Source organism: Ursus arctos, unplaced genomic scaffold (assembly GCF_023065955.2).
Source record: "Ursus arctos isolate Adak ecotype North America unplaced genomic scaffold, UrsArc2.0 scaffold_24, whole genome shotgun sequence".
NCBI lineage: Eukaryota > Metazoa > Chordata > Mammalia > Carnivora > Ursidae > Ursus > Ursus arctos.
Window position 1 is genome coordinate 25,224,176 of NW_026622919.1, and position 14,814 is coordinate 25,238,989.

General features: G+C 40.8%; 1 protein-coding gene across 9 annotated transcripts in view; it reads right to left on the reverse strand.

The window, feature by feature from the left end:
- Positions 1-2,114: 2,114 nt before the first annotated feature.
- Positions 2,115-14,814, reverse strand: part of SPAG9 (sperm associated antigen 9) — a 135,903-nt gene continuing 123,203 nt past the window's right edge. For all 9 annotated transcript variants that reach the window (XM_048224077.2, XM_048224074.2, XM_057318292.1 and 6 more), the window contains 3 exons: positions 13,912-14,088; positions 11,563-11,712; positions 2,115-5,712 (listed from right to left, as the gene is read on the reverse strand). In XM_048224077.2, the coding sequence (XP_048080034.1) occupies positions 5,597-5,712; positions 11,563-11,712; positions 13,912-14,088 (443 nt within the window). In that variant the 3' untranslated portion in view covers positions 2,115-5,596. The remainder of the gene's footprint in view (positions 5,713-11,562; positions 11,713-13,911; positions 14,089-14,814) is intronic.

Sequence of the window (14,814 nt, forward strand, 5' to 3'; positions counted from 1 at the left end):
AAGCTTTCCGCTCCTGGAAAACAGATGTGTATGAGTCCAGCCGGGCTTATGAATTCCTCTCAAGCAGCTGCTCCCAGTGCGAGGATCAGAATCACCTGGGTAACTGTTCTCTCCAAATACTCCAATAGAATAGGACACTCCCTGACGTGAGGAGGAGGAGGAAGTGATTTCCGGAACCAACTTGCAGGCAACTCTGGCCATACCGCCCCCACCTGGCCTGGTGGAGAACTGCAGCTACTAGAAGTTGCCAGGCCCCCAAGCAGGGGTGTGTTGCTCCCCCTCTCCTTTGAGCGTCAGAACAAATCTTAACTGCTTTTTAGTCTGTGACTGGGAGTCAACGTTCTCCTGGGACATAAAATCGAGATGCTGAACTATCTGGCTCCTTCTGAATACACTGTAAGTCATTAAATTCCACCCACCAGGTATCTGGGCCTTGCAGGGGCAACCGTGGGCCCACCAGCAGGTATGGTTGGTATTTACACAGACAGCACACGGAGGCAGGTAGAGCCAGGCTCACAGAACCAGAGAGAGCTGGAGCCAGACTTGTTAGATCGCCGGGACAAACCACCCGCCTTTAACACATACAGGCGTAAGGTCCAAAGACGCTAAAGCGTATGCCTCAGCCTACGTCACGCATCACACTTAGCTATAACACCTCTCAGAGGCCTGGGGCCGGGCCCACAAGAGTCCGAACCGTAGATCTGGGGTGGAGTTGTGACTTTATGGGGGCTTCTGGGGCGCTGTGTTAAAGTGACTTGCCTAGGGCTGCTAGAGAGGCAGAGCCTGGACAGGTCTAGAGCCTTCTTTCCTACTATATACCACTAGGTATCTAAAGGAAATGAGTTTAAAACTGTTCTGGGGCGCCTGGGTGTCCATTTCAGCACAGGTCATGACCTCAGGGTCGTGGGCTCCCGCCCCGGGTCGGACTCTGTGCTCTGGTTGTTCCTCTCCCTCTGCTCTGCCCCCACCCCCACCCCCTGCCACCACTCATGCTCTCTCCCCCTCTCCCTCTCAAATAAATACCTAAATAAATAAAAACCGAACTGAATTAACAACTGTATTTAAGACATTCTGAGAAGGTTCCTAACCACAAAACCTTTCCTAACAAGCTTGCCAATGTCGAAAAGTAAGCCCATGCCCGTTGTGGTCACCAGGGCTCTCCTGCTTACACAGACTGGGAGAGGCCCAGGGGGCTGGATGAGGGAGAGCTCGGGTAGCTATCGCTCCACTGGGGCGTGAAAGACAGTCTCCCCACTGGAAGAGATCGCAGGCCGCAGGCCACAGTCCCTGTGGTGAGGACAGCACTCCAGCCCTGTTCCCTCAACAAAACTAACATGAACGTGTCCTTTCCTGTGCCGCTCCTCTGGCTTCTCACCTGAGACTGGTGGGACCAATAAAATGACTGACTGAGGCTGAAAAGCATTAATCAGTTTCCAAAACAATGACTTGGCAGGCCCCAGAGGACCGAGGGGGCAGTCAGGGAAGGTCCTGTAAAGCCGGAATGAGCCAGGCTATTCCTGATGCTCTAAAACATCCAACCCCAACTGGATGGACGGCTGTGCCTTCGTCAAGTGAACCATCCAATAACACGCTGATCAGAGCTACATTTACCGTCATGTCAAAGCCCCATGGTTCCTGTAAACAAAATATACTGGATTGGACTAAATACCATTGCACTGAATACGGATTCACACTGTGCTACCACATGATTAGTTTTATAATCATCCTTCCTCCCAGAGTCTCTCCCAAGCAAATGGGTCACAAATAAGCACACTGTATTATTAACATCTACATTACAGCCTGCCTCTCCTTACTGAGTCAACCTGGCAACTCGTATGCCTTGTATCATGTGTGGGTTGTTACTCAGCACGCCCACATTTCTAGAAAGCCCTATTGTCTATTACTCATCTCTTATTTGAACATGTGAGCCAAGCAGACACGTTCTTCATGTATTCCCCACTGCTCACCTTCAGCCAGTGCCAAATGGCGACGGTCCTTGCCCTCAGAAATGCTGCCACGTTTGATGGGAGAAGAGATTATTAGACTGTTGAATAAAAACCAAGTTCAGACCCCTAGGAAAGGCAAAACCAAAACAAAATACACTGGACCTCATACATGTTTCATATACATATTTATATATTTTCATGTACAAAGTTACATTCCGAACCCCAGGGGTTCCATAATAGAAATAAATACTGAAATAACTACATTGCTAAACGAGCTTTTTGCTCATAGAAATGAAGCCTCAGCCTCTAAGAGACAACAAGTGGGACACTCTAGAACCCAATTTTCAGATTATAGAGGCCAGTAAAAGTCTGGATAAAATGTCTAGGACAAAAAACAAATTCAGAACATAAAATGGTTAAAATATATTCAAATATATTGAGAAATGTACGACAAAATTAATAATAAAAACTTAATTTTTTAAGAGAAAGAAAAAGACATTTAGTGTTACAAAATAGCATAACCCTGTTAGAAAAGCATTTATGATTTCCACATTTCTCTCTTCTCTACTCTTCCCATGTTATAAACTGGGGCTAATGAGTCCCTTTCTCAACATGATCAGTTAAGAAGAGCCCTAAATCTGCTTGAGTCCTTTGGTAACGATCATAATACTCACAAGGAAATAAATATTCAGTTCCACAGCATTTGCAAGAGAGACGCACATTCTTCAGGACAGTTAATATTATGAGACAACTGTTTTGCTTTGTTTTGTTACTAAGGCAGCCTATGTTAAAGGGTCTATTCTCAAACGTAGTTAGACCTTTACAAGAAATGAACAATACAGCAACTGAGAGAATGTATTTTAATCTTTTCTATGCAAACACACTTAATTTGAAAAGTTATGTGCTGCATACTTTGTGCTCAAAATGTTTTACACTCTCAACAAGCTGCATCTATTAAGATATTCGTTCCTATTTTAAAAATTTAGATCCACACAGGTTGGAGAAAAACACTCTCAAAACAGTGTTCTTCCAGAATATTCTCCCTTTGCCTCACGGGGATTTCAACCTGCGTTTCATACTAAGTGTCAGGTTGGTGTACAGGACAGGATACTGACATTTCTGTAGATCAGCAATGGTCGAGCACCGGCAATTTCACACGGTTCAATCTTACACACACACAACCCAAGCATAACAAAATGAGAAAATTCTCAGGTATCCCTTATTTCTTCCAACCAGGGGCAATCTGTATTTTTTTACATGGAGAGACCAACCCAAGATATTCAAGACTCTTCTCTATCCTTGAGCTGGTAGCTACAGGCAGTATACCAACCACTTTGCTGCTTGCAAGAAGCTTACATTTTGGTTACCGAAGTGAAAGTTACCACCTTGACCAAAGTGAACGTTACAAGAATATAAGCCTATTATTGGGGAAAAGGTGGAAGCAAAGCAATCTGCAGAAAATATTTAAATGAAATTACAAATATAAGGACAAGCCCTTAAAACAACTTGTACAGGCATTTCTGTACTCTCTCTAGTCCCTGAAGTTAATTAACAGGGTGACAGATAATCTGACAGCTTTAGATAAAATAGCTACACCTCTATATTCCTTACGTTAAAGCCAGTAAGTTTAAAAAGAGCAATCAGAACCATTGTAACATGTTTGCATTTTTCATCTTTAACTTTTGATTTCCTAAATTACAGTTGGTCACACAAACACGTAAGAGACTGAACAGCAAATGGGGTCTGACTCTGGGATGCTTACTTCTTGGGACTAATATTCCCAAACACTTTGGTGTCTCCTTTTTGTGAATTTATACAACATTCCCCAAAAATGTTTAACGATGTGGGTTTTTTTTTTTTTTTTAAGGTATTGCCAAAAATGGCTCACATTTAAATTAAAAACATAGCTTCTAAGCTATGGATAAGTGGCCTAAATTTTGATGCCTTGAAAAAAAGTGACTGAGTGGCTCAAGCAAAAAATTACCCTTTTAGTACAGCTTCTACCAAAGGAGTTTTTCCTCCTGGCCGTCTAAAGTGGCCACGACTTTACTGTGTACACATGTGCTTATGGACACACGTGGCCAAATGGATCCAAAGGCCTCCTCCAGCTCATTAAATCCCACGTATTTATAATCTAGCTTAATCCTGTAGACGCTTGAAGGACAGTGGCATACTTTTTACAACTACGTCTGCATGACATTCAGAAAGAACAAATCCCTGGCACTTAAGAACACTTACACAGTCTGAGGCCTGTGTTTGCTTACTTTTTCTTCTGATAACTGGGGGCCTTTATTCAACAGGCTAAGATTTTTAAAATAACACTTAAATTTATATTTAGTTTTGCTTAAAGAAATGTAAATCACACATTTTCAAGAAGCTGGAGAGGGGAAAACTGCAGCATAATGGTTTTGAAAACTTATGAAACAAGAAAATCAGTAAAACCCAGACTTGGTTTTTTAAACGGTGGGTGGGGGGTGTAACGTGCAAGAAGATGAACATGTCACAGGTTTTACTTTATGGTATCTTGGCTTTGTCTTCTTCCCCGTCGTAGTTTTCCTCTTTGAAGATGGCATTTCAATCTCAAAAGAGCACAAAAGCTTAAAGGTGTCATCTACATACAAAATATCAAGTGCTAGCTACTCTGTAATTTACACAGAACAGAGGAAATACTGTTGCTTGCCGAATCCCTTACTCGGTTCACAGGCTGCTCTATCTCCACTGCAGCTTTACTCTTACTCACTGGTTAAGAGCAGTCTAAGAACAATTGGTAAACAAGTGAATCTTTTACATGGAAAAAAAACCTCAACCAACCACCACCATTCATTGATACAGGAACCCAAAACACAATTTCCTTAAAAAAAAAAAAAATTCCTCCCATTGTTGAAGTGATCTTCTGAGCCTTATAAATAATACATCTTTCAGACACGTCAGTATGAAAATGAGTAAGACTAGTCTCGAAAAATAACAATAATCAGAATATTCAGAGCAGGCCTCATAAACTTTAGAGCTCTAATAAGTCAGAAACAGGAAACTTTTATTTAAATAGTGTAGTCTTAATTTCTTTAATATAAAACCCCCCCGAATCTGATGAAAACAAGGTTGTATATACCATATAAACAAGATTTGTCAGATTTGAAAGTGAAAGTCATTTACAGTTAGCTTTTAGCCCCCTGGGACATTTAGAGAAATCCTGATAATCCACCTGATCCTAGTTTGTGTGAATTTTAGAATACATTGGGGAAAACTTTAGTATTGTACTTAATGGTACAACTTCACTTATCAAGTGTTCCCATTAATTCCATTATTAGTGACAGCTAAAAAGTGACCCCATCAAACAAAGTGAGTGACATGAACTGTGGCAGAGTGAACCACATCTAGATTGCTTTCTATAGTTCACCAGTTTGCAGGGAGGAAACCTTCTTTGATTTGTTCATGACATACTGAACTTGCCCGGAACGCTGGTGCGGTGACCCAGCAGCTCCTGTACTGTGACGGTGGGACAGGTCCTGTAATGCAGAGTTACCAGGGAAAATGCTCACACAGTATGTGGTGAAACTTCTTTCACACAGAGAGCATGAAATAAGAGGGCAAAGGGAAACTAAACCATGCAGAAGAGACAGCTTCCCCGTCTCCACCTGTTTCCTATGTGCTCACTCACTGCCGTACAGCACTTGCCACACGATCAGGTGACTCCTTTCTGCTTTGGCGACAGAAGGTTCAAGTGGAAGATCCTCTCCAAGAAGTTCTGATTCTCCACCTTCATCACCTGGGGGATGATAACAGGAACTCAGGTTAGGCTGAGCGTGGACTACGCAGGCCGACGTACAGCAGAAATAATGCTCAGGCTTAGTCTGCAAACTGTAGGCACAAAGCTCAGCCGACTTCCATTTCCAAAACACAGTACAAGAAAATCCCATGAAACAGAACCTTCACTTGCCCAACTTCAGCCTACATTTATAAAAGCGAGCTCACTGTACGACCTTAGAAACTCACCCCGATATGTCTGTGTACTGAGATAACAGAAATGAAAAGCTAAGAAGGCAAAGCTGTCTGACCCTGTGTTCTTCCAAATGGACAGTCTTCTCTCATTTATGTCAAACTGAGAAGTGAGACCAGATAGGCCCATATATGTGAAAGTGTGGATAGAGCCCACGCACCCACAAACTAGCTAAACCCAAACAACTCGTTTGTTGTCAGTGACAGTAAAGCTCTCCAATCAGAGATAACCAGTACAGGCACGTGGAAACAGAAACTGTCTCCCTGCAGCACTAGGAGATGGCAGATTTTCACTCAATACACTGAGTTTTTTGTTTTTTAAGATTTTATTTTTAAGTAATCTCTACACCCAACATGGGGCTCAAGCTCACCACCCCAAGATCAAAAGTCACATGCTCCACTGACTAAACGAGCCAGGCCCCCCTTTAGTGAGTTTCTTCGTCCCACGACTTTCAAGTTTAGGATAGATTACGAATTAATGGTGTATGCTGGAGATGAAGAAATGAGGCCAAAGCCATAGACAGGCTACAGGTTCTCCTAGAAATAGCTGGGTCAACTGGATAAATGAGGTCCTGATCAAAGACACCGCTCTCCAAGGCCAAGCAAGCAAACCACACTCATCTCTACAAGGTGCATCCCTGGTTTTGCTGCTGCAGAACAGGGTTATTCTGACACAACTCAGTGACAACTGGTCTCGTGGGACGGGTTCTTTAGCAGAATCCTACATACTTACATGTATATACCAAGAGGCAAACATGCACCTCTGATCTGCTAGTTTTGCCGAATGTCTCACCTGAATTTCAGCCAGGCAAAAGAAAACATTGGTAGTGTCAACTAGAAACAGTGGCAGAGAAAAAACCTTAAGTTGGCACTTTTCAACAGACACATGAAAAAAGTTCTCATATCACTAGGCATCAGGGAAATACAAATCAAAACCACAATGAGATGCCGCCTTACACCAGTCAGAATGGCTAAAATGAACTCAGGAAACGACAGATGTTGTTGAGGATGCGGAGAAAGGAGAACCTCCCACACTGTTGGTGGGAATCAAACTGGTGCAGCCACGCTGGAAAACAGTATGGAGGTTCCTCAAAAAGTTGAAAATAGAGCTACCCTACAACCCAGCAATTGCACTACTGGGTATTTACCCCAAAGATACAAATGGGTGATCAGAAGGGGCACCTGCACCCCAATGTTCACAGCAGCAATGTCCACAATAGCCGAACTATGGAAAGAGCGCAGACATCCATCAACAGATAAATGGATAAAGAAGATGTGGTATACACACACACACACACACACACACACACACACACACACACAATGGAATACTACTCAGCCATCAAAAAAACTTGCCATTTGCCACAATGTTTATGGAACTAGAGTGTATTATGCTAAGCAAGATAAGTCATTCAGAGAAAGACAATTATCATATGATCTCATTCACATGTGGAATTTAAGAAACAAGGCAGAGGATCATAGGGGAAGAGAGGAGAAAATGAAACAAGACAAAACCAGAGAGGGAGACAAACCATAAGAGACTCTTAACCTTAGGTAACAAACTGAGGGTTGCTGGAGGGGCGGGGGTGGGGGGATGGCAGAACTGGGTGATGGACATTGGGGAGGGAATGTGATGTAATGAGCACTGGGTATTATATAAGACTGATGAATCACTGACCTGTACCCCTGAAACAAATAACACGTTATGTGTTAATTTTTAAAAATGAATATACCCTAAAAAATATATGATTTAGAGGGTATGTGATGTAATGAGCACTGGGTATTATATAAGACTGATGAATCACTGACCTGTACCCCTGAAACAAATAATACGTTATGTGTTAATTTTTAAAAATGAATATACCCTAAAAAATATATGATTTAGAGGGAATGTGATGTAATGAGCACTGGGTATTATATAAGACTGATGAATCACTGACCTGTACCCCTGAAACAAATAATACGTTATGTGTTAATTTTTAAAAATGAATATACCCTAAAAAATATATGATTTAGAGATTAATTTCCCTGTGAAAAGAGTATCTACTCTGTAATTCTTCAACATTTATTGAGACTTGCTTTGTGACAAGATTCTTTACAAAGCGAATTCAGCAGTTTTAGATACTGTTTGTGTGTAGTCACTTAACACTTAGTTTTTCCTTATCATATTTTCTTAATCTCTATATTCTTTGTTTCTATTTGTTAGGCATATTAAAACATGAATATTTCATTAGTTTTTCCTTTATATATTTTAAGATTTAGTTATTTGTGAAATCTTATCTGCACATTTTCTTCTTTGTCTAGTTTATTAATTTCCTTGTCATTGTCATTTGCATCTAATCAATTACTAAACCTACTGATTATTTAAAAAAAAAAAAAAAAGCTGACACTTTTCTCTGTAGGCCAAATTCTCCTTAGCCCACCTCCTAGCGGCCCTTTCACAGCAATGTCAAACTGTGCAGTGCAGCATGCTCTCAAAGACTGAAGACAAAACCTAGGAATGTAAAACATTGAGTTTGGTTTTTAAAATTTAAAAAATTACAATGAGGGGTGCCTGAGTGGCTCAGTTAAGTGTCTGACTCTTGATTTCAGTTCAGGTCATGATCTGAGGGCGGTGAGATCGAGCCCCACACTGGGCTCTGTGCTGGGCATGGAGCCTGCTTAAGATTCTCTCTCTCCCTCTGCCCCTCCCCACCAAAATAAATAAATAATAATTTAAAAAAAATAAAGAATTACAACAATGACAAAATTAGTTTGTACAAAATTAGTTCGTCAGAGATCAAAGGCTGTTAGTATTTGAGCTGTTTTGTTTTGAAGGTTCTACTGTTTAGAATCAACATTTCCTAGGGCTCTACATCCTACTTAATTAAACCCCTAAAACTAGAAGACCGGTGGTAAACAGGTGAAGGGGATTAAGAGCACACATGTCGTGAGGAGCATGGATGACATATGCAAATGCTGAGTCACTATAACATACACCTGAAACTAACACAACACTGTATGTTAACTACACTAGAACTAAAAAAAACGAAAACAAAAACACAGGATTATTGGCATCAATTTTTCATCATTAAACTATTACAGGAAATGGAACAAAAAAAAGATCAAATTCGATTTAAAAAAAAACATATTTACTATTAAAATCAACCTATGCTTTAAGACAAGTCTGCTTTTAAGGCTGGATTAACTAGAGATATTGACAAACCTGGTTAAGCAATTTTTATGCTATTTTCAGGATCCACAATGGAAGCAATTTCTAGTGGACATGGAAAAACCAGAGAGAGTTTATTAACATACTCCTTAGTATGGTCCCAACTGCCATGATGCACTCCAAGGAAAAGTTGCCCTAATCACTCCAGCCAAATGGAGTCTGTTTCTATCAAGGTATTCTGCACCAATAGTCAATTATTTAAAACATTCTGAAGTAACTTCATTCCTGCGGACATCAACAGAATCAATCAATTCCTAAACTTCACATTAACATCCCCCCTTAAAAATGTGTTAAGTCTTTTCCGTCAGATAATCTGGTTTATACTAATTTTATGTGGCCCACTGCCCTTTACATGGCCCTAAATTTTCTACTACTTTCTTACAAAATTTATAACTGAGTATACGTCACTGATCTACATTACATTCTCTAAAACCTTATGTTTAGGAACTTTTTGAATCATTGTGATTTTAGGCACTTCCAAAGAATCCCTTTATTTACAGCAAGTAAGTTTATAGCACAGTGCTTTACAGTTTACAAAGCACTACACTTTCCAACTTTCTCTGTTTTCTTGGTCTCCCTCAGGCCATTCCTTCTCAGATCCCTTCATAAGCTCTAATGGTTCTTTTAATGGAATAACAACACAGGGTTCGACCCCAGAACCTCTTCTTTTAGCTCCTACACAATCTCCTTGGGTAAGCTCATCAACCCTTGTAGTTTTTAGTACCACTGCATGCCAACAGCCCCCAAATCCCTCCCTTCTGAGATATAAAATCCTTATAACCCAAAGCCCAGTGGCCATCTTCCACCTAGATAACTCCCAGCTCCCATGCTCTTCAAGGTCAAGGTGATGCCCAACATCAAATTCCTCTCTCTCTCCCTCCAGATCTGCTTCTTCTGTTCTGACGGTCTTTATCTCTGAATAAATGGATCACCCCACCTTTCCCCACATCCTATTGGTTACTAATTGCCTATCATGCTGCTTTATCTAGTCCTACTGTTAATGCCCCACTCAGTTTTTCATTTTTTCCTACCTCATTTCCCTATGTCTAGTCTTATACCTCCAACCCATCTTCCACACAATTCTATTCACATTGCTCTTCCATTTAAAGTCCTCTAATAGTTTTCCTTAGCTTTAAAGATAGAAGTGCATTAACTACAGAGAACTAAATGATGGCTACCAAGGAGGAGGTGGGTGGGGGGATAGGGAAATAGGAGATGGGGATTAAGGACTACACCTCTGTGATGAGCACTGGCTGATGTGTGGAATTGCTGAATCGCTATATCTTATACCTGAAACTAATGCACTATATGTTAACTATACTGGAATCCGAGAAAGGGAAGGAAGGAAATACATACATACATACATACATAAAAATATAGAAGCACAAAACTCCTTAATTTGGTATACAAAGGTCTTCCATAATCCAGCCCCAACCCCCCTTTCTAGATTTATCTCTGGTCAAATGTGCACTTGCCTCTGCTCCATTCTCCAGCCATTTAAGAATAGTTTTTCTTCAATTAAGGTGGTTTTAACATTTCTAAGCCTTTGGTCAAGCTATTCTCTTACCCTGGAATGCCAATCCCCAGCAATCCTCACCCTGCTCATTCCCTAACCCAATTCTTTAGACTACCACTACACGGAGCTCTGTCAGCTCAAGCACCATGTGTTGACTCTGTGCCCCCAACCGACCCCCACCCGGGGCACCTGTAACACTTCTCTATTACCACATTTCTATCTCTGCACTCACCCATAATCTGCTGGAGGTGGGCTCTGTCTGACCTGTGTCTGTATCTCAGGCTTAAGACTGACAGGCACCTAGCAATAATGTTTGTAAGGTGAGAAAAAGAACAAATAAAATCCATTTTGATACAAATATCACTTTATGAAGTATTTTTATTTCTCCCTTTTGCAGGTGAGGAAACTGGGCTTCTGAGAGGCTGAATGATTTGCCCAAGGCCTTCTGACTCCTTATATTATGCTCTTAACATGCACATTCATATATGACCCAACCCTGTTTTTTGTTTTTTTTAATGGTGGGTGATACATGTCAACAAGAGTCTTATTTTTTCATCAAATTTTATTTGCAGATAATGCAGGTTTTTACCATGGGGTGGGCAGCTCGAACCCACAACCCCAAGATCAAGAGTGGCACTCTTCTGAGCCAGCCAGACACCGCAAAATCTGCTATTTTCGAATGCTCCTTCAAAAAAATACACTGTGGTATGAAAAGAAACTTAAAAACAAAAAAAAAAATAAGGAAAAAGGGAAATATAAAGTCCTTTTTCAAGTAATTAATTCAAAGAAAACCTCTCAGAAATCACTTATGAGAGTAGTTTCTTGTTCACTATGAGTGAAAATCCAAGTTACAGAACACAGTGGAGATCGAGCTCCCAGAACCCATGACTTACCCATTCGGAAGTCAATGTAGCCCTCTCCTCCACTGATGACGAGCATAGACTTCAAGGGTGTTTGGCTGCCAGGCTCCTGTGTAGATGGCCCTGCCTTGTCACCTGTTAGATCTGTGCCACTACTGCCACTTTGTGAGCTGACGACTTGACCTATTTGTGCAAGAACAGAAGTGGATGTTAATTATCAAAGACTGGGGTGGGGAAGACTCATTTTCTCTGAATATTTTCAGAAAGTTGAGCAAAAAGGTAAATATATTCTGATATAACCAAAGTCCTGGGGATGCTAGAAGTCTCTACATGATCAGAAAATATCTATATAAAGATATTTGAAAATCTAAGTAGAGCCATTTTGTACCAAAGCAGGAATGGGTCCAAAACCCATTATGAGATCTGTGTATGGCCAGGCTGGTCTTCGCTGCCTGCTTCAGACTATTATGATCTACATCTTTTGACCTGAGGGACAAAGGAAAGGGTACATGTGGATTTGTGTAAGACATAAAGTTCTTCAACGTAAGCCCTATGAGTTTGGATATTCATAATTAATGCTGAAATGTATTTCAAAACCATGGTATTCCTCTCATATTTTAAGAAAAGTACATCTTGTTTATAATTTAGATTATGCAAATAAAATTATTAGTAAATGTGCCACTTATCCTAAATTTAAGTTCTAAGGTAGAATCCTTGAGCATGAAATGGGAGAGAAACCTTTAACATGCCATTGGTAAATGAACTAGATTTTTATGTATAAACATTAAGAAATTTCAAAAAAACGAGAAGCAAATATTTATGGAACATAACATTTAAGTCCAAAGACACAAAAAAAGACTACACATTGTTTACAGATCTGTTCAAATGTAAAACTATAAAAACATGGGCAGGAATACTTGTCAACTTCAGAACTGTGATAGCAGATGGAGAGGAAAGGGGGAAGGAAAGGGGACTAGAGAAATATGAAGGAGACTCAGAAGGGATTCTAGGACCCTCTTTTCACAAAAGCAGAAAGATACTACTATCAGCAATTCCATTTTTAGCAATTTATCCTAAGGAAATGACTATGTAAATATACAAGGTGTTATGTTTCAGGAAGCTCATTACCATGTTGTTAAGAATACTGAGTAACTGGTTAGGGTACCATGTGCCAGCCCTACACTACGTACACTGAATCATGTGATCTTTGGAACACCCTCAGGAAAATGAGGACAACGGTTAATTTTATGTGTCAACTCGACTAGGCTATGGTGCACAGATATGTGGCCAAACTCCAGTCTAGCTATTGCTGTGAAGGTCAGTGGACGTGAGTAAAACAGATATTATTCTCTATAATGTGGGTGAGCCTCATCCAATCAGCTAAAGGCCTTCAGAGAAAAAGACAGGTCCCCCGAGGAAGAAGGAATTCTGCCTCTAGACTGCCTTTGGACTCCAGCTGCAACATCAACTCGTCTGGGTCTCCAGCCTGCCAGACTCCCTGCAGATTTCAGACCTGTCAGCCCCAGAATCACATGAGCCAATTCCTTAAATTAAATCAACCTCTCGTTCTCTCTCACACCCTATCGGTTCTGCTTCTCTGAAGAACCCTAATACACTGAGACACTATCATGTCCAATGTCACATGGTTGGTGTGGCGAAGTCAGAGCTGAACTGTGTAGAGCTCCAGAACTTGCATCTTATGGGGGAAAAGAATTCCAAATGTGCGTCCTGCTTGCAGACGGTCAGTCCCATCAGTTTAGTATTCTTCACGGACAGACCATTTCCCCCTGGACGGCACCACTGCCACCGTTCATCTAGACGGTGCTTTATAGTTCCAAAGCACTTTTATTAATTTTCACAACAAATGAGGTCAGCAAAGCGGAGGTTAGTCATGTCCACTTAGGAAATGAGGACGAGTCTCAGAGGTGAAGTGACTTGCTCAAGATAACCAGGCAAGTGGCGAGGCGGGGACTCCTAGTCGGCCGCCCTTTGCCACAACAGAGACAGGCACCAGAGCACGCTCTCCTTCTCCTCCTGTACCCAGTCTTGACGACTGGGGCTTCCTTCTAGCCATCTGCTTTATTAGCCCACACCACTTCTGCTATATTCCGCGGTGACAAAATAGTACCACTGCTTTTCAAAAGCGAGCAGGTCTCTTAAATAAAAATCGACAAGTTTTATTTTTGGGGAGAGAGGACAGATTCCAAAACAATTTCATTCAAATATCCCTATAGTGCTTTATCCATACCTCTGTTATAACTTTTCATATATTATACTGGAATTATTTGTAATTCCAGTTCTTAGCATTAAACTAGGTAGTAGAAACAAGGGATAGAGGAGAGACAATAATATGCAACCTCTTGACAGAATAATCTAGCTCACCTGGGACTGCCACAAAGAATTTCACAGCATCCCGGTGCCCATGGAAGCAAAGCTGTGCGTGTGCCATTGAACAATAGGGTATAAATGTCCCCGGAGTCACTTTATCGCTGTTTTCATCACCATACACACGGATTACACTTCCAGGACGATTTCCCGGTGCTCCTGAGGTTTTATTTGCTGCAACAGAAAAACCAAAGACCAAATATTTTCCCCCTGGAAATAGTAATGATGCAGGATGTTACTGGTTAATCCTTATGATATTATCTAAAAGCTACAGCCAGTTGAGATAAAAACAAGGGCAGCAACGCCAACTCAAGACAAAGCTGGGAAAAAAAGGTAACATAGCATGCTAGTTATTTTTAAGTACCTCAGTAAATGGAGTAGGGGATTTTGCCAGTCTAGCAATAACTACACTTACTTTTTAAACACGTCTATTAATCAAAAAAACAAAAACAAAAACAAACTTAGTTTTAGAAAAACCAGATTTGAATCTTAGGTTATGTCTGTTTTATTTTTATTTATTTATTTTTAAATCCCCATTTTAGAAGACTAACCAGTTACACAGTTTAAAGTAAATGGGTATATTTGTTCAATAAAAATTTCATCGTTTTATCTTCTGATTTTTCTCCCCTGCGGTAAGAATATCTCCCTGGAGGGGGTGGTAAAAAGCTGTGTTTAAAAGGATGCAGCCACTCCAAGAGAGTAGCTTTTATTTACACCAGACTGACGGCTTGCTGCATGATTTTACAGCAACCAGACTCACAAAACATCCCCGTTCCATGGGCCAGTAAGTGAATGAAAGAAATATGGTCGGTAATAAGAGTCAACAATGGAGATTAATGACAGTTTTAAGAGATGTGTCGTGTTTTTACTGGAAGGAAAACAAGTCTGGAAGAAAGTTCA